The sequence below is a fragment of the Microcaecilia unicolor genome, chromosome 4 (assembly GCF_901765095.1).
Source record: "Microcaecilia unicolor chromosome 4, aMicUni1.1, whole genome shotgun sequence".
Classification (NCBI taxonomy): domain Eukaryota; kingdom Metazoa; phylum Chordata; class Amphibia; order Gymnophiona; family Siphonopidae; genus Microcaecilia; species Microcaecilia unicolor.
In genome coordinates, this window is record NC_044034.1 from 232,348,594 (window position 1) to 232,372,448 (window position 23,855).

The following is a 23,855-nucleotide window of genomic DNA, read 5'->3' on the forward strand; positions in this document are numbered from 1 at the left end:
GGTCCATAGCTTTGCCGCACTCTGCAGAAGAGGGGGCTCGGATCAACCAGTCGTCCAGATAAGGATGGACTTGTACTCCTTCCTTTAGCAGGAAGGCCGCTATGACCCCCATTACTTTGGAAAAGGTCCGCGGAGCAGTAGCCAACCCGAAAGGGAGGGCTCTGAACTGGAAGTGTCGTCTCAGGACTGTAAAACGCAGAAAGCGTTGGAGAGGAGGCCAGATGGGAATATGCAGGTACGCTTCCTTGATGTCCAAGGAAGCCAAGAACTCTCCTGCCTTCACTGCCGCTATAACAGAGCGGAGAGTCTCCATGCGAAAGTGCCTCACTTTCCAGGCCCGATTGACCCCTTTGAGGCCGAGGATAGGCCGGACAGAACCTCCTTTCTTTGGAACCACAAAGTAAATGGAGTAACGTCCCTTGCCAATCTGATTTTTTGGCACCGGAACGACCGCACCCAGGCGGATCAGGTTGTCCAAGGTCTGCTGCACTACCACAGCTTGACCGGAGACTTGCAGGGAGAAAGTACAAACCCGTCTCTTAAGGGTTGGCAGAACTCTAGCTTGTAGCCGTCTCTGATGACTTCCAGCACCCACGCGTCTGAAGTTATAGTGGTCCACTCGCCCAGAAACGAGGACAGCCGTCCGCCAATCTGCACTGGGGCGTGGACCAAGGCCCCGTCATTGGGTACGAGACCCTGGGGGAGGACCGGAGGGAGCACCTCCGGGACGGCGGTCTCTGCGAAAGGAATGCTGCTTGGGGGAGAAATTCCTCTTGAAGGAAGAGGGGGCAGAGGAACCCGACTTGCCCGGGCGGTACCGATGGGCTTCCTGCAACCGTCCTCTGGAGGTATCAGGATGAGTACTAACCCGAGCCCTGACCTCTGGTAATTTCTTGCCCTTAGACGTGCCGAGATCGGTCACGATTTTGTCCAGCTCGACCCCAAACTGCAGCTTGCCTTTAAAAGGCAATCTAGCCAGGCGGGATTTAGAGGCGTGGTCAGCAGACCAATGTTTCAGCCAAAGCCACCGCCGCGCAGAGACTGTCTGAGCCATGCCTTTAGCTGAGGTTCTCCAGACATCATACAGCAAGTCTGCCAAATAGGCTAAGCCCGATTCCAGGGCCGGCCAATCAGCCCTCAAGGAATGATCCGAGGGGGAAGCCCGCTGCACCATAGTCCGGCACGCCCTGGCCACATAGGAGCCGCAAACTGAGGCCTGCAAACTTAAAGCAGCTGCCTCAAAGGACGACCTTAAGGTCGCCTCCAATCTTCTGTCTTGGGCGTCCTTTAGGGCCGTGCCACCTTCCACCGGCAACGCCGTTTTCTTAGTCACCGCAGTGATTAAAGAATCCACGGTAGGCCACAGATAGGCCTCACGTTCACTCACAGCCAAAGGATAGAGGCGGGACATAGCCCTAGCCACTTTAAGGCTCGTTTCCGGGACATCCCATTGAGCCGCAATTAAGGTGTGCATGGCATCATGCACGTGGAAGTTTCTAGGCGGGCGCTTCGTCCCCAGCATAATGGCAGAGCCAACAGGGGCTGAGGGAGAGACGTCCTCCGGAGAGGAAATCTTCAAAGTGTCCATGGCCTGTAACAACAGGGTGGCAAATCCTCTGGGCTAAAAAGCCGCGCTGCAGAGGGGTCATCCGCTCCATCCGAGCGGGGATCTATCTCCTCCAAGGAATCCGCAAAGGATCGTTGGGAGACCTCAGACACGCTGCCCTCATCTACATCGGAGGAGACAAAAGTCCTCCAAGGCCTGGAAATCAACCCGAGGGCGTTTACCTCTGGGAACCTCAACCTCTTTATCCGAAGAGGGAGCAGGGGCAGCGTTTTGCATGAGGAAAGCCTGATGCAGCAGCAAAACAAACTCGGGGGAGAAACCCCCCAGACTGTGCACTTCCGCAGTCTGGGCAACAGCCCTAGACGCACTCTCAACCGGCGCTCGCAATAGCGGGGGAGAGACATGCTGCGCATCCAAATGGCGTCCGGCGCGAAACTCCGTGAAGGAGCCGCGCGGGAAGAACGGCGCTTAACTTTAGCCGCTTTTGTGCCGTCGCCCAAATTAAGGGCGTTCATGGCATTAATGTCTCCAACCTCAAGGGCGGCCCCGAAGAAGCCGTCCGAGCCGCGTGGCCGGCCAAGATGGCGGAGGCGAGGAGCGGGGGATGGGCGTTTATGGCGGGAAAAAACCGCCACGCCGGAGGAACGACCGGGACATTCATCGGTCACTAAACTATCACCCATCAAGGGCGAATCAGGTTGTAAAACCCCCGCATCCCCTCTAGAAGCGCTCCAGCGATCCGGGGAGCGACCCTTTGCGCCCTCGCCCTCCGACGCCATTGCCACGAGGAGAAGAATCGGGGAACCCCCTGCCCGCTATAAAAAGGTAAAATTACCTGCTTGCCGCTCCGAGCTGTAACAAACTGGTGTCCCAGTGAGTAGCTGCAATGAACGTTTAAAGAAACGTCGAATTAAACGCCTTTAAAGACGTTTAAAAATTTTTTTTTTTTTTTTTTAAACGGAGCCAGCGGGAGGGGGGAGAAAAGGAGGGACCTGGCACCACCAGGTTTGCACTTGCTCAAAAGAGCCCTCAACCCCAGGCCTCAACAAAACCTAAGGATTAGGCTTGGAGGCCTAGCCAGAGCTGCTGCTGTGTGTGACCACCACCTGCTGAGATAGAGAACATACTGAGGAGTTTCCGGCAGCACATGACCACATATAGGGAGGCAAAAGTTTGCTCTCTATCTCCACCTGCTGGTAGATGGACACAACCCACCAGTCTATGGATTGATCAGCTTGATGATATGGAAGGGGGGGAAGGTGCACAGCATTAATACCTGTACATAGCTTGTGTTTAAAAAGGAAGGTTTCACATCTCTCCAGGACTATTTCAAAAAAGGTATAGCCTTCAGCACTAGCGTATATTAGGAGCAACTGATCAGGTCTGAGGTTTTACCTTTGCTAGATATGCTGTTATTTAGAGCAGAGGTTCTCAACCCAGTCCTCGGGACACACCCAGCCAGTCAGGTTTTCAGGATATCTACAATGAATCTGCATGAAAGAGATTTGTATATAACAGAGGCAATACATGGAAATCTCTCTCATGCATATTCATTGTGATTATCCTGAAAACCTGACTGGCTGGGTATATCCCAAGGACTGGCTTAAGAACCCCTGATTTACAGTGATGCAGCTGGTCTGCTCATGATACATGATGCTCTTTGGGTAGGTGGAAATAAAGGCTTTGATCACATAGTTATTGCCAGTGATGACAGGGATGGGCCATATGCTCTGGATGTTGCAGGTGTGGTCATGTACAGCAACTTCTGTCTGGTTGTGTGCTGTAACTGTTTAGCTACACAGTCTATTGTGATCAAAGTATGTTGCCTTTGAGACAAGGCATCAAGTGTGTGCTATGTATGTCACCTTATACAGGTAATTGTCACTTTATGAATGTGCCCACAGCAGAGGTATCACTGGAAAGTATTTATAGTGAGGCAATGAATGGGGGCAAATGCAGATACACATTAGTTTATAGTTATTAAAACAAATCTGATATACCGCCATTACAAAACCTATTTGATCACAGCAGTTAATAATAAATTAAAAATAAACTTAAAACAGGAAAGTGAACACTCACATAAAGAGGGGAGGGGATAAAAAAAACTGAATGAGCCTGGGGTCAAGGCTGTAGGCCAAGAGAAAAGGGACTGGGAGGGCAAGGAAGAGAGTCTGAAGGCCAAAGGGGAAAAAAATGAGTTTTTAATAGGGACTTAAATCTGGGAAAGGATGTTTCAGATCTAATCGAAGGGATAAGATCATTCCAGAGTTTGGGGACAAAAAAAAAAGGCTGCGGAGCAGGTGGACTCAGAGTGGGCAAGCCGGGGAGAAGGTAAAGTGAGGCAATTAGGTCAAAGGATCTGAACAGACTATTGGGAGTGCAAGGTATGGTCAAGGAGGAGAGGCAGGAAGGAGGGCCAAGTTGAAGAGCCTTATACGTAAGACAAATATTTTTGAAAATGGGACGGAACCAAATGGGGAGCCAGTGTAGGTTGACTAAAAGAGAGGATGCAGTTGAACCTGTGAGCTTTATGCAATAGATGAACTGCTGAATTTTGAAGTGTCTGTAACTTGCGGATGAGGATTTAGAGATACCACAGTAGATAGGGTTACAGTATTCAAGCCATGAAATTAAAAAAGAATAAGTCAGAGTGTGTAACGTCAGAAAATCAAAATATCTGTGGATTGATCACCGTGTTCTCAAGGCCAGAAAGTCCAATTTCATAACTTGAGCAACCTGTTGGTCAAAAGTTAGTTTGGAGTTGATGATGATACCAAGGTAACAGAAGGAGTTTACAGTTGGAATGGGTCTGTTAAACAGGTCAGGGGTGATGGAAGGAGAGAGGTGGAATCCTATAATCCATAATGTTACTGGTCTTGGAAGTGTTGAGCACAAGTCTGTGTTCGGCAAGCCAATTCACCAGTGCGCCCAAACACTGAAGCTGTGCAAGAATGAGAGCGATGCAGGGGTGCATGGAAAGGCCACATTCTTATGCATCTATAGTCCCTTGGCCATGGAGTGTGCATATGTCACAACCACCCCAGAGACTGGTCTTTCAAGCAATGTCTTAATAGGGACAGGGGGATGGTAACAAAAGGTGTACGGGCCCATGGCTGTGTCTATATATAGCTTTATCATACACAAAGCTTAGGTGTGGAAATGCAGGGATGCTCTCTCACATGAATGTCGAGGAGTGTCTGTGATATAGAGGCATATTTTCAAAGCACTTAGCCTTCCAAAGTTCCATAGAAACCTATGGAACTTTGGAAGGCTAAGTGCTTTGAAAATATGCCTCATAGTGGACAGAAGATGTGGAACACCTTGGTAGCCAAACTTTACAACTGTATTACAACAGACAAAAAAGCGAAGATACTTACCTGTAGCAGGTATTCTCCTAGGACAGCAGGCTTCATATTCTCACAAGTGGGTGACGCCAATCTGCGTCGTCTGGTCCGGTATTTTGTCAAAGCTAAAAAGAGAGCTTTGTGGAGACAGGCGCATTGGCACTTCTTGGAGGGGGAGCGGTCCTCCCGGCACCAACACTTCTTGTGTGCCGAATCCTTTGATGCCGCGGAGCTCCCAGCACCACACGTCGTGTGACCAATGACGATGATTCTTGGCCTTTGCCCGAAGTGCGTCACCAAGGCTCCTCGGTGCAGAGGACAACGTCCAATCCACACTTCACCTCAGGGTTGGGGCCGACGATGGACGGTCCCGGGGTCCCTGCACAGCAGGAGGCCTCGAGGGAGGTGGAAACCCGCTTCACTGCTCCCAGTATCTAAGGGTCTAGTAGCAGCCCTGCTTACTGACACTCTTGATGCTTGACATGAATACAGACGCCTTCGATCTCGATGCCGACATCAAGGAACCAGACTTGGATCCAAAAATCCTCTCTCACTGATCCTCTCTGGAAACCTGTGTCCTTCATGCGAAGAGAACACAATTAGCAGGCTATGGTCAGGCCCAAGACACTGTAGACACCAAGAATGGGTGTCTTCCCCAGAGATTGTCCGACTGCACTGGTACAGCACTTGAAGCAATTGGGAATCTTCGTGGACATGGACAGAAAAACTTTGTCGGCTAAATTAAACAACGAGATGGTGCTGAAAAAGGGAGCAAGGCACATAAAAAGAAAGGGAAAATTCCCGATCGAAGAGAAGGCCTAAAAGTGGCCCGATGACGGAAAAACAAAGAAAACTTAAAACCGGGCAAAATGACTCAGAAAATTACAGGAAAGCAAAAAAATGGAAGCTCCAACAACATGAACACAATTAAAGGGTGAAAAATAAACGAAAAAATAGCCAAAAGGCACTAACATAGCTCTCTAGGACCGAGCAACGTGAGGAGATAAGAAAAACACCTTCTCCTCAAGCGGAAAAAGAGCTGAGGAGACCGCATTCTCATGGAGGACGGGAAGGCATTCGCGCTCCACAAAGCTGTCATTTAGCTGTGATAAATGCCAGACCGGGCGACGTGGATAGACATCACCCACTTGATTAATGCTTGATTTTAAAGAAAATTAAATACTAAAGGTTTTGCAAGTACATTTTTTGTTCTAGATGTACTATGGAGGATGTATACCATCCAGTCCAGGTGATTTGCTGGTCCTGGAGGCACCCCAGCCAATCAGGTTTTTAGGATATCCACAATGAATATTCATGAGAGAAATTTGCATGCACTGCCTCCACTTATGAGATAGATTTGCATGCTCCACTATGGATTAGATCTAGAATTGCTCCTCCTCTTGTTGGTTACTGAACCAGCTGCTCCATAAAGCAGTCTGATTTCATCCAGGAACTTTACTTCCCTAGCATGCCCCGATGTTACACTTATCCAGTCAATATCAAGGTAATTGAAGTCACCCTTTATTATTGTTAGCATAACTTTTACCCTGGTTTGTGCAGAGTTAAGCAAAGAAATACTTCAGAAAGTTTCAGGCCCTGAAATTTGATCCATAGAATATATATATATATACAAACATATACGGAAAAGCTTATGTAGGGAAAAAGAGTGCTTTGGTAACAGACCTTTCCAGGACATCTGAAGTATACTTTTCTTGTTTTGATCATGGTCATCTTGTGGTGTTTTGTCAACTTGGATTCCAGAATCCTCTCTGCTAAGTGGTTCCTGAGAATCCTCTTCTTCCTCACTGCTTTCAGACCATTCCTGTCAAGTGAAAATATTTAGTTTTCAAGTTATAGCTTCTGTAAATGACTTGCTGTGCCTTTGGCTCAAAGAGCAGTACAGTAAACATTCAATTAATTATTTAAAAAAAAAAAAAAAAAAAGCATTTTAAGAGAATATTTAAAATAACTTTCATACACATTAAGCACCTGGTTAATTACTAAATAATGAATATAAATTGAAGTTATTTCCTCTGTCTCCCTCCCCATGTCTTCCCGCCTCGCCTCTTCCATCTCCTTTCCCTTTTATGCTGCAGCCTAGTACACACAGCTGGAGCCATAATGCAAGAGGGAAGGAGAGACAAGAGATATCAAACACTGTTGGTCATGTCTCTTCACACAGCCTACTGCTTGATAGTCAATAAGCTGTGGGAGAAGGTGCAAAGGAGCAATGCTTGAACAAAGTGCTTCCAGCCAGCATCTGTGGCCGCCAAGTGGTGCAGTAGCAGTGAGTTAATTGGCAACATAAAAATTGTAATCACATACAGTAAGCTGTAAATGAGAAATATTGCACACTTAACAAGTTTGAAACTGTTTCAAGAAAAAGTATACTATTTTACACAGATTATAGCAAAAGTATGCACCTGTAGCCTATGTTCTTTGAGGACTGAAGAACATATTCTCACAAGTGGGTGATACTATCTGACGGAGCCTGAGAACCTTTTTGGAAAACCTAACTATGTATGCACATGCACCTTCCTGCCTGCCACAACCACATGGGACCAGAGAGTCTAACATAAAATCTAACAGAATTAGGGATTGGCATTTAGCACATTATTAATGCAAAGTTTTAGCAAAGATTCAATTTTTTAATGCTGACTAGAATTTTCAAAGTTCTCTTCCCCCCCTCCCTTTCCTTTATCCAGCATTGCTTTCTCTCCCCATGCCCATCTGGCATCTCTTCTCCCACTCTCCCACATTTACCTTAACAGGCCTCGCTCTTCACAGGGTAACTGGCAGTAGCAGTGATTCTCACATATGCTGCCTGCTACTGACCCGGAAGTATTCCCTCTGCCACATCCTCTCCACCCCCCCTCCCCCTCCCAAAGCAACTTCATATTTTGCCTTGGTAGAACGCTGCAGAGGCAAGGCATCATGGTCAGTTGCAAGTAGCACATGGGAATCGCTACCAGCAACCCTATGAAGAGTGAGGCCTGTTAAGGTAAATGGGGGGGGGGGGGGATGCCAGACCGCAGTATGGGCAGGGGGAGAGGAGGAGGGGGTTGTACACATATAGTTCATGTTCCATAAAATACTGGATTTGGGCGATTAAGGCAATTAAATCCTCTATGTCTACTGATTTCAATGGCAACAAACAACATTGCACTGCATTCTAGCGAGGACAGAAATTAACCTAACTGGAAAAGCATGCTAGACTAGAAAGTCCACAGGTATCAGCTAATAGAATCAGCTGCACCAGAGCTTTGTTGGTTCATCATAAATGAGATAAAGTGTGGACTGAAACCTGTGTATGTGTTGACCAAATTTTCTTCCAAACTGTTTTAAAATTTGTTGCCTGTTAATTTTATCATATTGATTAGCCTAAGTACTATCTCAAAGGGTAAATGTTTCCTGTTAATCTGTTCATCCTATTCAATAGGAGGGAAGGCGTGATGGAAGGGGAGAAATGCTGGCCCTGAGGGCACAGGGGAGGGTGAGAGAGCAACATGATAGTGTTCAATGGGAGAAAGCCAGTAGAAATGTTTAAAAAGCAAGATTTAAATTCAGATTTTTATTATAGATGGAAGTCAGAAAAGTAGTTATTGAATGGACAATTTCGGTTGAAGAATGAAGCAACAGCTGTACTATAAGAAAAAAATTTCAAATATCGTCGCAGTCTCATGACACTTTAATAACATCTAAAGTCAAAGCATGTATTCACTCTTATATGTGTACAAAATACTAAAGAAGTTTTTTTGTGTGGACAGGAAAAAAAGAATCTAGGGCCCTGCTCTCACATCAGATGGCAAACTTCTTCCACTTGAAGTTATACGGCTTCTTAGTGGAATCTTTTCTTGAAGCAAGTAGGACACAGGAGACATCTTCATGTAGCTGGACAGAATCAACTTCTAGCATCTCAACATCCAAGTCATGAGAGCTAGGAACTGGAAGGTGGGATATGGAAGTGATCCCTTGTTCTGGGTGATGAGGGACAGAAAACCCTCCAGTCACCATGGATATCTGGAAGCTAGGTCCAGAACCATATTTGCCTTGTCCAGTAGGGAGAAACGAGGATCACAGTCTCTCTGTCCTGCTTAAGTTTCAGCAAAGTGTTCCCTATGAGAAGTATGGGAGGATAAACATACAGAAGACCTGACCCTCAACGAAGGAGGAAGGCATCTGAGGCTAGTCTGCCTTGTGATCCCAGACTTGAGCAGTGCTGAGGACGTTTTTGTTCGAATGAGTGATAAAGAGATCCACAAAGGGATACCCCACTCTTGGAAGATCTCTCGAGCTATGCTCCTGCTGAGTGACCACTCATGCGGTTGCATCACCCTCCTCAGCCTGTCTGCTAGGCTGTTGTTCTTTCCCACTAGGTAAGTGGCTCTAAGCACCATGCTGTGTTCAGATGCCCAAGTCCACAATCTGACTGTTTTCTAATACAGAATGTACAACCCCATGTCTCCTTGTTTGTTGATAGTACACTGCAGCCAGGTTGTCTGTCTGGATGAGAATAACTGTGTGCATCAGCCGATCTCTGAAAGCATTGAGAACGTTCCATACTGCCCATAGCTCCAGAAGATTTATGTGTAACTGAGTCTCCTGTGAAGACCACTGAACTTGAATGTGGAGCCTATCTACATGAGCTCTCCACCCCAGATGCATCTGTTGTAAACGCCTTGTGGGGTGGAAGAATTTGGAAGAAATTGTCCACACAAGAAAGGCTCCTGCAGTGCAGGAATGATGAAATGACATCTGCCACGTTCCCAGTGACACTGGGAAGCTAGAGTCCACTGGCCTCATTTCAAAAGGAGATGTGCCATGGGTGTCACATGAATAATGGAGGCCATGTTGGCTTAACAATCTCCTAATGTGAAGCTGAATGGAGTTTAGAACAACCTAAATGTTGAAACGTAAGAAGTATCAGTTTAGAGGCTTTCTGTTTATAGTGAAGAAAAAGACCTCAATAGTCATCACATGGCAATAAAACAGTAAATATGATCATGCCAGCATTTCATTGACTCCGTTATTATCACTGGTCATAAAAAACTCCACTTGTATGTAAATGTGGGCTAAGAATGAAATAACACATCAAGGATAGTCAGAATTGTGATGTTTAACACTTGCTTAAACAAATAATGTTACTTAGCTTTTGCAATTTTGCCCAATGGGGCTCTCCGTTTCACTCTGCAATCTAGCTTCATCAGAGGGCCAAGTAACTAATGGCAAATCACGATTCCTACAACCCAAAGTGATACCACAGAATAATCACTTGAATATTTCTAGTGAAAACACTAAATGTAAAGTGAAATATATGAAAATAAATGGAAATAAAGAACCACAGACAAACCTTAAGTAATGGCGTCCTTTGCTCATGTGACACCGGTAGTGAAAAGCACCTACCGGAAGAAGTACTGGAGTATTTAAACCGTAAAAATGATTAACACATGCGCTTAATTAGAGATGTAAATACCTGATATAAAGAAATTAGAAAAACACAGACCATTCTATTTGTGAATTTAAACCTCATGGTTCAAGGGATTGTAGAGAATAAATCCATTTCTGTTCCTTTCTGATCAAAATCTTGTTTCTGTCCCCCCTACGGATGTTATGAGGAACATGATCAATGGCAAAGCATCTGAGGGAGTCAAAATCATGGCCCTTGTCCTGGCAATGAGCCACAAATGGAGCACCTCTCTTTACCAATTTGATGCAGAACCGGTGTTCTGCGATCCGATGGTGCAAACGGCGCTTCGTTTTACCGACATAAAATCTCTGACAGGGACATGCAAGAATGTAAATAACATGTGTGGTCTGACAATCTGTGTCATGTCGTAATTTATAAATCTTGCCATCAACTGGATTCCTAAACTTATTTATTTCCAAGGTAATGGTGCACGTTTTACAATGATGACATTTCTTATGTCCGCCACTGATTGGATGTTGAATCAACGGGGGCAAATTGGCTGGACTAACGATCTCTTTCAAATTATATGTTCTAGAGAAAGCTATTCTGATTTGTTGATTGTGGAAGATGGAGTGCGATTGCATGATAGTCCAATTTCGTTTTATAATTCTCCTCAGGCTGTCACCTCCTTTAGAAAATTGAATTACAAACGTGTTAATGTCTGATGAATCCTTTTGTGAGCGTGTAGAACCCTGAAGTAGATTTCAAGATCTGTTCAAAAACTTTTCAAAAAGATCTAATTATGAGGGGTTACCCCAAAAGGGTAGTTAAAACAGCATATAAGAGGGATAAACATAATAACAGAGACCTTCTACTTCAGGGCTCTACACGCTCACAAAAGGATTCATCAGAGATAACAAGACTGCTGTTTGCGCTGGTTTTTTCTTGCCTATTATGCAAGTGACACCTAGAGGTCTCAACAGGGAGATCGAATGGAGCAAGCTAATTTAAGTTTTCCCGCCAAAGATCCTATATAAACTTACAGGGCACATGCGCTGGCGTCCTTGTTCAGCTGTCAGACTCGATCAACTTGGTAAGACTTGAGTTCAGATCTCCGTAGCAGGAACTTTCTTGATTCAGTATTATATAAGAATTTGATAGTCTCATAGAAATAAGATTGAATAACAATTGGGGCTTCAATACTGATTTTAACAGTTCTGTTATTTTTCAGCCTTTATCCTCCTGAAGACGCTACGGGTGAAACATGGTCCATGTAGGGGATAAGAAACTATGGCAGTACATTGATTCATGAGGCTTCGTTTTTAATGCACAGGGGAATGGTTTCACGAAGAGTTTTGGTATTACAGTGACCGATCAATCATCTTGAAAATCAGACGCGCTGATTCCAACACAGGAGCGTAATTGTTGGGACCTACCAAGCTAAGTGGCCTTTATACCTATTTTCAGTGCATATGAACAAACTGTTGAATAATCATTATAAATGATAGGCAGGAGGACTCCTGTACAGTGATGTTGGAACAGTGCTATTACTAAATATTGGCTACGGTCAATTGTAATATACTGAGCACATTGCATTTAAAAAAATAATTGGTGCAAGTATATTCACATGATATACCGCTGTATAGGGATTTCTCTAACTTCTTAGTTAAAATGTAATGCCAAGAAGTGCAGAAACCCAAAAGAGAGATACCAGATAGGAGGGGAGAGATTAGTAAGCTCGACTCAGGAGAGAGACCTTGGGGTGTTAGTGTCAGAGGATATGAAGGTGAAGAAACAATGTGACAAAGCGACGGCCGTGGCCAGAAGGATGCTAGGCTGCATAGAGAGGACTATAACCAACAGAAGAAAGGAGGTGTTGATGCCCCTCTGCAAGTCATTAGAGAGGCCCTACTTGGAGTACTGTGTTCAGTTTTGGAGGGTGTTATCTTGCTAAAGATGTAAAAGGATTGGAAGCGGTACAAAGAAAAGCTACAAAAATGGTATGGGATTTGCATTGGAAACTGTATGAGGAGAGACTTGCCGAACTGAACATGAATACCTTGCAGGAAAGGAGAAACAGGGGTGACATGATACAGACCTTCAAATATTTGAAAGGTATTAATCCGCAAATAAACCTTTTCCGGAGACGGGAAAATGGTAGAACTAGAGGAGATGAATTGAGGTTGAAGGGGGACAGACTCAGGAGTAATGTAATGAAGTACTTTTTCACGGAAAGGGTGGTAGATGCACGGAATGCGGGAGGTGGTGGAGATGAAAACGGTAATTGAATTCAAACATGCGTGGGATAAACACAAAGAGGCATATTTTCAAAGCACTTTGGGAGGCTAAGTTCCATAGAAAGTTTCTATGGAACTTTGGGAGGCTAAGTGCTTTGAAAATGAGCCTGATAGGAATCCTGTTTAGAAGGAATGGATCTATGGAATCTTAGTGGACATTGGGTAGCAGCAACGCTGGTAATTGGAAAGCAAAACCAGTGCTGAGCAGACTTCTACAGTCTACGCCCTGATCATAACTGAATAGATATGGATGGGCTGGAGTGTAAATTTAAAGGGTTTCGACGTTAGATTCAGAACTTTTAGTACAAGAACAGTGCTGGGCAGACTTCTACGGTCTGTGCCCTGAGAATGGCAAGGGCAAATCAAACTCGGGTATACATATAAAGTATCACATACCATGTAAAATGAGTTTATCTCGTTGAGCAGACTGGATGGACCGTTCAGGTCTTTATCTGCTGTCATTTCCTATGTTACTATATATTAGAGGAAATATCAGCCTTTTCTAAACGCAAATTGATGCCGCCCAGCAATAAATTATATTTTGAATTTAAGGAGTTTCGAAATAAAAAAATCATAAAATTTATCTTGAACAGATGTCCATTTTCCTGATGCTACGTAAAATACTCAACGACCAAATATCAGCAGTCACTAAACAGGTTTTTAGAACGCTATGGAAACTAAGAAGAATTGAGGATCTCTTCTCGATTGAAACATTCCGCACCTTAGTTCAAACACTGATCCTATCCAAGATTGACTACTGAAGTGGAATTTAAGCAGGATGAAAGACCATGAGCCTAAAGAAGCTTCAGACTGCCCAAAATACCACAGCACACCTCATCCTTAGGGCCTCCCAGCAACAAAGAGCAGCCCCACTGTTAATATTTGTTTACGTGTGCACTGCATTTCAAAACCTTTAAATCTATGATATTTGATTACCACTGGTCTAGGTAGAAATTAGATATTTATCTGTAGTTTTCCTGCTTACTTTTATTCCTTAAAGTATTTTGCACTTGAACTTGTAGGCAGTCTTTATTGAATAGCACAGATGTAGTGAGGTACTGTAATACAACATTGGAGATTGATTTCACATCTAGCAAAGCCCATAGATCTTTGGTTCTTTAAGCCCGTCCAACCACCTCAAGAGTGAGGCTTTCTATATAGCCTGCCCAATCCACTGCCTGTCTCCTTCAAAAAATTCTATCTTGATTACAGCCATTTTTGAGACAATTTCTGATTACAGTTACTTTGAGTTGTTTGTTTTTATCAGGTGCAGTTACTGATTTGAGATTAACAAGGTTTTTCTTTCCTTTGTTTATATATATATATATATATATATATATATATATATATATATATATATATATATATACACACACACACACACATACATACACATACAGTGTACTCCATTTAAGTGCATGTCGGATAAGCGCATGCTCTGTTTAACTGCATGCCGTACTTCGGTCCCATTTTTGGTGCCATCAATTTCTATGGGGACAAACTTCGGTTTAACTAAGTGCAAGATTCGCTTACATGCATGGTTTAAGACCGCTCCTGCGCAGGGAAGACTCCGCATAAGCACACACACGGAATATGGAAGCCGATTGGCACATGACAAAGGGGAGATAAATTTGAAATCTCGTTGGTTAACTGCCACAGGCAGAATAAGTGAAAGAATGTTGTTAGAGTGTACACTGGATTCGTCATCATTGCGCAACTGTAAGACTTTAACACTGGCTGAACGAATAGAAGTTCTTAAAAAATTAGAAAACAAACAAAGTCAAGCTTCTATTGCTAAAGAATATGGTGCCAATCCCAGTCAAATTTCATGTATCTTGAAGCAGAAATATCAGCTTCTGGAAGACTGGCAAAACAATATAAATCCACACAGGAAACATAAACGAGCAGGAAAAACTGAGGATGTAGAAGATGCTCTTCTTCGGTGGTTTTCTCAAGTCAGGAGCAGACAGTTTCCTGTCAGTGGTCCACTGCTTATGGATAAAGCTAATCAGCTAGCTGAAAGTCTTGGACTAACTGAATTAAAAGCCACTGTTGTAAGTTAGGAGAAAGGGGGGGGGAGGAAGTAGGGATAGATAGTACAGGAATGCCAATACGGTGTGAATTGTTGAGAGTTTGGGATGTGAGGTTAGCCATTGAACATGATAGCGTGCCATGAATAATTAAACATCATCAGTGGTGAGTATTTTTTGTATCTCATTGGGAGGCTGTTTTGTTTGCTATGTATTCAATAAAACTGTTGTAATTAAAACGGAGAGGAGGTGGGGGGGAGGGTAATTATACAGTAAGAGAAAAGTAAAGTTTGAAAATGATTGTACACTTTCATTTTGTAATGATTGGTAGATATTGGCTGTTAACATTGTGATAAACGAGATTGTATATTTTGTGGAGTTCTCAATAAAAATGATTGAAACAATAAAAGCCACTGTTGGATGGTTGGAAAGATGGAAGGAGAGGAACAACATAAAATTCAAGAAACAGCATGATGAAAAACAAGACACTGATGACTTTGGTGCTGAAAATTGGGTTGTTTCAGTTCCTCCTACCATCCTGAACGAGTTTGCACCTAGTGACATTTTCAATGCTGACGAAAACGGTCTCTACTGGCGAGCTATTTCTGATGGAACACTTGCATTCAAACAAGCCGAAACTACAGGAAGTAAAACGTCAAAGGACCGACTGACGATCCTCCTTTGCTGCAATATGGATGGGAGTGAGAAGTTGGAACCACTCGTCATTGGAAAGAGCAAACAGCCCCGTTGCTTCAAGAATGTTAAGCGACTTCCTGTGTCATACCAGGCTAACACAAATTCATGGATGACTGGGGAAATTTGGAAGCAGTGGCTAAAGAAGTTAGACATTAGAATGCGGGCACAAAAGCGTCAGATTTTGCTGCTTTGTGATAATTGTGCTGCACACAGTGATGATGTCAGGCTGTTTAACGTCAAGGTGGTCTTCCTGCCACCAAACACTACTTCTCTGATCCAACCTACGGATCAGGGCATAATAGCCAATTTCAAAAAACATTATCGGGCTCTTGTGCTACGTCGTCTAATGAGCGTTATGGATGACCAGACTGGCAAGGATAAACGTGCTGTTGAACTGGCTCTTAACCTATAACTGTTGGATTCCCTACATATGCAGAAAGAAGCCTGGAATCATGTTACACAGGCAACCACTGTGAACTGCTAAAAGCGGGCAAGCTTTGTTAAGGATGTGGAGAGGACCGAAACAGATGCAGCTGTTGCAAACGCGTCAGATGAACAGGCTATTGACATCCCAGCCGGTGTTACTTAAGAGGAGTTTCATCACTATGTAGCTGTTGATTACGATTTACAAACAGCTGACAACAGCACTGATGTCGAGATATGCGCCTAACACGCAGGCAACAATGGCTGATAATGAAACAGATGAAGAAATGAGCAGCGAGGCACACACTGACGAAATTCAACCACCTCCTCCTGTCACTTTTGCAAGAGCGCTGGAGAGTCTCAACACCGTGCGGGCCTATCTGGAGGCCACTGGATGTCAGTGCTATGACAGTTTTTACCACTAGCAGACGTAGTCTATGGAACTCACAGACACAATAGTGTACAGAGGACTATCACGGAGACTGTATACTGTATGTATAATAAACAGTATTGTACATATGTTTATCAGATGTCAAACTTCTTTGGGTCACAACGGTTAAGTGCACGCTCCGGTTAGCTGCATGTATTTCTTTGGTCCCAGACCCTTGCACTTAAGCGGATTGCACTGTATGTATATATATATATATATATATATATATATATATATATAAACCAGGTTTACTGTTCCTTTCTTATATACATCTAAGAGAAGAATATTAGTTTACCTTCACTTTTAGTTTGAAATAAACTCATCAGCTTACTTTAGGGAAGGGAAATGGGACTTGATATAGCGCCTGAGGTTTTTGCAACTACATTAAAAATGGTTTACATACATTCAGGTACTTATTTTGTACCAGGGGCAATGGAGGGTTAAGTGACTTGCCCAGAGTCACAAGGAGCTGCAGTGGGAATCGAACTCAGTTCCCCAGGATCAAAGTCCACTGCACTAACCACTAGGCTACTTATCCACTCCTTCAGGCTTCCCTACTGAAACTCTTAGCAGCATTACTATTGCTTAGAAGGCTAATCAAAGAAATCACTCAGTCACATAATTAAACTATTAGTAATCAAATCTTTATTTCCAGATCTCTAATTTATTTCAAGTGCCTTTGACATGGTTGACCACGGAATTCTATTACACATTCTTGAATACTTCGGCATCGGAGGCAATGTCCTAAAATGGTTCAAGGGGTTCTTAACCTCACGCTCATACCAAGTCACATCAAACTCAACCACATCTGCTGCATGGACACCTGAGTGCGGAGTACCACAGGGATCTCCCCTCTCACCAACAATTTTCAACCTACTGATGACCCCACTAGCAAAACTTCTATCAAACCACAACCTTAACCCTTACATATATGCCAATGATGTAACGATATATATATTCCTTTCAAACAAAACATCAACGAAATCTCCAACGAAATTAACCAAAGTCTACACATCATGAACACCTGGGCTGATGCATTCCGACTGAAATTGAACGCAGAAAAAACTCAATGCCTCATACTAACCTCCCAATACAACACATCAAAATTTACCGCCATCAATACACCCAAACTAAACCTGCCAATCTCAGAAAATTTAAAAATCCTTGGAGTGACAATCGACCGCCACCTTACACTTGAGACTCACGCGAACAACACAACAAAAAAGATGTTCTTCTCCATGTGGAAGCTGAAAAGAATAAAACCATTCTTTCCAAGATCTGTCTTCCGCAACCTGGTACAATCACTCGTATTAAGCCATCTGGATTATTGCAACTCACTGTACGCAGGCTGCAAAGAACAAATCATGAGAAAACTTCAGACAGCCCAGAATACAGCAGCCAGACTCATCTTCGGAAAACCAAAATACGAAAGCGCAGCACCATTACGTGAGAAACTACACTGGCTCCCACTCAGGGAACGTGTCACCTTTAAAATATGCACGTTAGTGCACAAAATCATTCACGGTGAAGCCCCTGCATACATGTCTGACTTGGTAGACCTGCCACCCAGAAACGCCAGAAAATCATCCAGAACGTTCCTCAACCTCCACTTCCCTAAGTGCAAAGGCATAAAGTATAAAGGATTACATGTATCAACCTTCTCCTACAAAAGTATGCAACTCTGGAACGCACTACCATGCGGCCTGAGAGCGGTCTACGAGTTGACAGACTTCCGCAAACGATTGAAGACCTATCTCTTCGAAAAAGCATACTGCAAGGATCAAAACATATAAATCCCATATACATCACAACAATGCCTCAAGACATTACCTCAGGTACTCCACTTCCCCGTACTCTCTCCCTTCCAACAATCTACCCATAGATAAACTGTTTACCCCATCGCTCTCCTGCTATTATTCGATCACCGTAGCAATTCCCCAACGTCTTATCCTATAGTTTCTACGCGCCAAAGGTGATTGATCTGACTCTATCTTCTTAACTTTTCACAATGTAACCCATAATCGTAATGTAACAAACTGTATTTCCATTATTTACAATGTATTGTAAGCCACACTGAGCCCGCAAATAGGTGGGAAAATGTGGGATACAAATGCAATTAAATAAATAAATAAATAAATAAGCAAGATTAATCCCTTGAATTAAGCCTATCAGCAAATACTACATATCAAATTCATATAACACAATTCTAAATACTGAAAGGAAGTATACAGAACTACACCCCTAGGGAATCTGAACAAGTACTCATATCTCACATTAATAACACAACCTGCTTCTTGTAACTTACAGAACAGGTAAAGGATAAAATAGGATTAGGACTTTGGGACCTTCTTTTCTGGTACAAAGTGGAGCTATAGTTGAAATATGGCTAAGCATCAAGCCCCCAAAGCTGCTGCTCTCCTTACAGCTTCTTTCTGTCCAGACTGAATGCTGGATCCAAGGCGAGAGACTGGCTTCATGTGCTAAACACACGAACATTGAATTTCTCATGAAAGAAGCACAAGAACTGAGAGAGGAGGTGACACTACTAAGAAGCATCTGTGACAACCAGAAATCAATCCCTGAAAAGCATTTCAAGGTGTTGAGTATCTCCAACAAAAGGATAGAAGATCTTATACAGAAAGAGGAAAACTGGACACAGATCACCAGATCCAGTAAAATTTGTTAGTTCCCATGTAATACTATGCCGATGCCCATGTATTATTTCTTTGTTAAATCATGAGCCACATTGAACCGAATAATATTTGGAAAATGTGGGATACAAGGACCAATAAATGGAAAATGGAAATGGAGTGCTCAGGCATAAGGGAGCTGACGAGCCGCAGAAAATAAAAGAAAAATGTTAAGAAAACTATAGGAAAGGAACCAGAGGGAAAACTGCATGCAGCACTTACTCAAAAGAAAATGAAACTTAAAAGCCAAAAATAGACACTAGTTGTGGAGAGAACAGGAGAGTATGTCCTCACTGCTCCATGAATGAAGAGAAACTATTCTGTCTCATGCAGCAGTGATGGGCAGGAAGGTTCACATGCATGCGGTGTGTGATCTTCCAAAAGGCTACTAAGAGACGCTGGGAAGTTCGTGCCAGACTCTGTCGGATGTCACCCACACGTGAAATTGTTTCCTGCTTCTCCTCAGAAAAAGTATGTCATGTTAGCTAATTGTTTTCTTAGCAGGGAATCAGATTTCTCAGATTGTGCCTTTATTTCTCAGGTGTTTTACAAGAGATGAGAAATCTTCACCTATTCATTCAGAGATGGATCTATTTTCTACTTTTATTTATGTACCACTTTCCTCCAAAGGGACCTGGAGAGCATAACACAGCAAAATTCATCAGCATCACATCAAGCAAAATATATGATTACAGTTGCTTTATTTCTTCCCTCTTTATGAGAGTATTCAAAAAGTCAATCTAGAAGGGTAAAGCATTCATGACATTAAATATACTTTCCCACACTGCTTTACTTTGAGAAATGGCCCCTCTTCCCCAAACATTAATCAACTCTTTTCAGTCTTGTACTCAAATTTAAGGTGTGCCATTACTTACAGGTGTGTCTATGTCTGGACCAAAGACAATTTTTTCACCTTCCATTAAATATGCACCCCAGTCAAATTCTTCTTCTTTCTCTGAAACATAATTGGCATGGTTGTAACCATAAACTCAACAGAAAATATGGAGCCAATGCTAGTCAATGAAAAGACTGATTCAGAAGGTATTAATATGGATGTACAGGTCTGTGGATTGGACTTTCTGGAGCAGACATATTAGCAGATGAACTACATGACCTTAATTATGATAGCACTTCCCAAACTGTAGGTCACAACCACCACATCTGGGATCATGATGTGGGCGGTCTCTACTTAGCCACATCATTACAAAGCTCCTAGGCAGGGTTAGGGGAATCACTTCAGCCACAATCACAGGGTTACAGCACAAAAATGTTTGGTAAGCACTGATCTAGAATGCTCAGCTGACTGGAGGAAGAGTAGATAGGGCAACGAGGAGCACGCTGATATATCCCCGAAAAAAGGTCATCTCTTTCATGAAAACCACAGTAAACACTACATGATTAATCAGTCTGAACTCGTATCTTACCAGACTGTTTTACACAGTCTGAGCACTCCATAATCAGAAGGACACACTGGGATACAAGAAGATAGTTTATTAGCATCTCACCAAAGGCAGTACAGGCAATTAGGCATTCATATCTGGAACATGGTGGAACAGCGCGTCGCGACACACACCAGGTGCAGTCTGTCTTCTCTCTTCTGCTCCGATACCCTAGTAGACTGCCTTTTTATACCTTTCTTGTACCATTCATTCCTATGGACCCCCACTTTCTCACCACCAGTCTTTTCATATTATCAGTTGATAATTATGACTTAACATGTTTCCAAATTCTAAGTATCAACATCCTCGCTAACAATGAGTTCACATATCTACAACTTCCAAGTCTCAACATCTGTGACAATAATGAGCTCACACGTTAATAGTTTCTGGACATCAACATCTTTTGATTGCAATGACTTCACATGTTCCCAAGTCTCCCCCCTGGATGTTCTTGTTTTATGTCAGTCTGACCCACTGTGGTCTGCCTTAGCCAAAAAACCTTTTTGCTCCCAACTTTTTATTACTGTCCTGTTAATTGCCTTGTGCACCTGCTGTTTTGAGAACAGATTCCGCCCCCCTATCAGCTTAATTCAGCAGAAGTGACCTAATTCGTGTCAGAGATGGTCTTTGATTTTTAGAGGCCTAGTTCTCAGCTCTAAGCCTACCTTGGCCTGTATTTTACAGAGACCAACTAATAGCATTTTTCTACACCCTTCTCCTTTGCAGTTGGATGTAAGACGAATTGAGTGTGCACATAGTAATCACAAATTCTCAGTCTCTGCAGCTGCTCCTCCTGCCTCTTGTATGCTTCCTTATTGTAAAGGAAGAAGAGAAATGTAGCCCACATTGTTGGCCTGGCACAACGCTTCCAACATAACTGCAGCCCAGAAACTGACAGGAACCTGAAAAATAAGGGAGTAAGGTGAAGAAATCAGACATGAAATGATGATAGAAATATGAGAAGAAACAGAGGAGATAGATGAGGGAAGAGATGGAAATCAGCTTAAAAGAAAAAATAGAAAAGAACCTGGAGGGAAAGAGGAAACCAAGGACAAAAGAAGATGAAGGGAAATCTGTTGGTAAATGAAAGGGCAGGAGGGTGGCAAAAGAAAAGAGCCTTCCAATTAAGAATGGAGCCTGATTGAAAATGAATTAAATGGGGGGGAGGGTATTTCACTCAACTAGCCATTATCTTATTGAAAAGTTTCAGAACCACATTATGAAACGAGATTGGTCAGTATGGACTACATTCTCCAGGATCTTTACCCTCTTTCAAAATCAGTGGCCCCTGCCCTCCATCACAAGTCGAGTAGCTTATCGACCTGATCTAAAGCATTGTACAGCCTTGTCAGTGGGCTCACTAATTCAGAGAGATACGTTTTATAAAATGTATTAGAGAGGCTGTCTAAACCCGAGACCTTACCATGTGGCAAAGCCCTAATAGCCTCAACCACTTCAGTCTTGTTAAGGGCTGATCCATTCTCATTCTATCTGGCATTTCAATTTCTGGAAGCAGAATGTCCCCAAGATAAGCCTCCATATCAGCCCAAGAGGGAGTATTTTCCGGTGTGTAAAGTTCTCCATAATTTTCTCAAAAAAAAATCTTTAATTTCTAGAACACATGGCAATGTCTTACCATGCTTATCCTTAATGGCCAGAATAGCATTTTGTCTTTTTAGCACTTTCAAACTTCTTACTATTAACCAACTGGCTTTATTACCTTGCTCAAAGAATCATTGCTTAAGGCAGGTCATTTGAAAATCTAATCCTAACTCTTGGACCTCTTTACGTTTCTCCTGCAGTTTCCTCCATATCACCCTAGACCCCCATACCTTGCTTATGAAGTGTCTTCAGCTAATTAAACTCTCGATACATTTTGTTTTCTCGATACATTTTGTTTTCCCTCTTTTTTTACAGGTAGGAAGCAATACAAATGAATTTACCCTTCAAGAGAAGGGGCTTTTAGCCCCTCCCAAAAACTGATGGGAGAAATCCCACTAACATCATTCAAAACAAGATATTCTTCAATGACTCCTCTAATCTGATCTCATAATAATGTTTCATTTAATTTCCAATATTTATCCCCTCTATCAGGGTTGCCCCAAAGGATCTTCATTTCAACAGGAGCACGACTGGACCAGGAGATACAGCCTATTTTTGTTGCTTTAATGAGGGAAGCCAAACCTTCCTCCACTCAAAGCAGATCAATTCTGAAGTAGCTCCCATGAAATGGGGAATAATAAGTATAATTCTGTTCACTGTCATGTTGCATCCTCCAGATATCATTTTAAAAGGTATACATCAATTGCTTCAATTTATTTCAATCTCTATGGGCCATGTGTTGGGCTCCTCCTAAGTTTGTGTTGGCCACTGCTGGAAGCAGGATACTGGGCTAGATGGACCATTAGTCTGACCCAGTATGGCTATTCTTATGTTAAGTTGTCACAAACCACATTAACCTTTAAGTTAAAATCTCCTGCAATAATTAACCTCCCTTCTACAAATGAGAGGTGCTCTCTACTCAAAATGTTCGCTATGGTGTAAAGTTGGGAATAAATTTGACCTCTGAAAAACAAATAGCAGCTTTCAGCCAAACCTGATATGGAATGGAGTGACAAATCAAAATACCTATTGTTTTTACGCCCCACTGGTTGGCAGCCAGGAGAAAAGTGGAATATTTTTTATGCATCAACAACCTTTCATCCTTATGCAACAAGTGTGTTTCCTGTAACAGTACCACCAACTCTTCTGGCCACCAAACCCTAAAACCAAAGTTGGCACTTTGTAGGCACATTCAGCCCCCATACATTATAGGTTAAACAGAACGTTGCCATATTTATTTTGTGTTACTAACATTACATAAGGACATTTCTCTTTCTCACTATTTGGTCTGAATGTCACTCCCCTCCCACCTCCACACACAGGACTGCATTATCCCAGACTACCCTATAAGATTTCCACCCGCTTCCCCCTCCACACACACACCAAAGACCAGACTTACTTTCTATACCTAAGTTGAAAGCTAGTCTTAGGGAATGAGTACACCAGAACTCGCCAGCTCTATCACCCCTCTCAGTTATCCCACATAAGTAGAATTATCCATTTCCCCATTCATCCCAAAGCAAGCTACTAAACCACTTATAACTACTAACCCATATATTATCCAAAAGCAAAACACCAACCCTCCTCATTCACAAACATACAATAGTACAATTCTTTATCACATAGTGGTTACTTTAAATTGGTATCCGTTTCTCTTTTTATATATTGTTTATTTTACTTTTTTATATTGTTTACCTTTGTTGTAATATGGTTTAGATACTATTCCCTGTTCCCCATCCCTGTATCAACATAATATTCTCACATCCCTCTACACCATACCCATCATCCTCTAATCTGCAGTAAATACTCAAAAGAAATTTACAGTCCAGAAGTACAAAAGCAAAGCCTTGTATCAAAGTCTCCACTGCCTCAACTGACGTCAGGATACAGACAGACCAGCACACACAACCAGTATGCTTCAAGTGGCTGA

The 23,855-nt window shown here is 42.8% G+C and overlaps 1 protein-coding gene across 1 annotated transcript in view; it reads right to left on the reverse strand.

Annotated features, from left to right (window-relative positions):
- TUBGCP5 (tubulin gamma complex associated protein 5) overlaps positions 1 to 23,855 on the reverse strand; it is a 268,782-nt gene that overhangs the window by 209,775 nt on the left and 35,152 nt on the right. Inside the window, 2 exon segments of the mRNA XM_030201310.1 lie at positions 6,595 to 6,733; positions 19,760 to 19,839. Of these exon segments, the coding sequence (XP_030057170.1) occupies positions 6,595 to 6,733; positions 19,760 to 19,839 (219 nt within the window).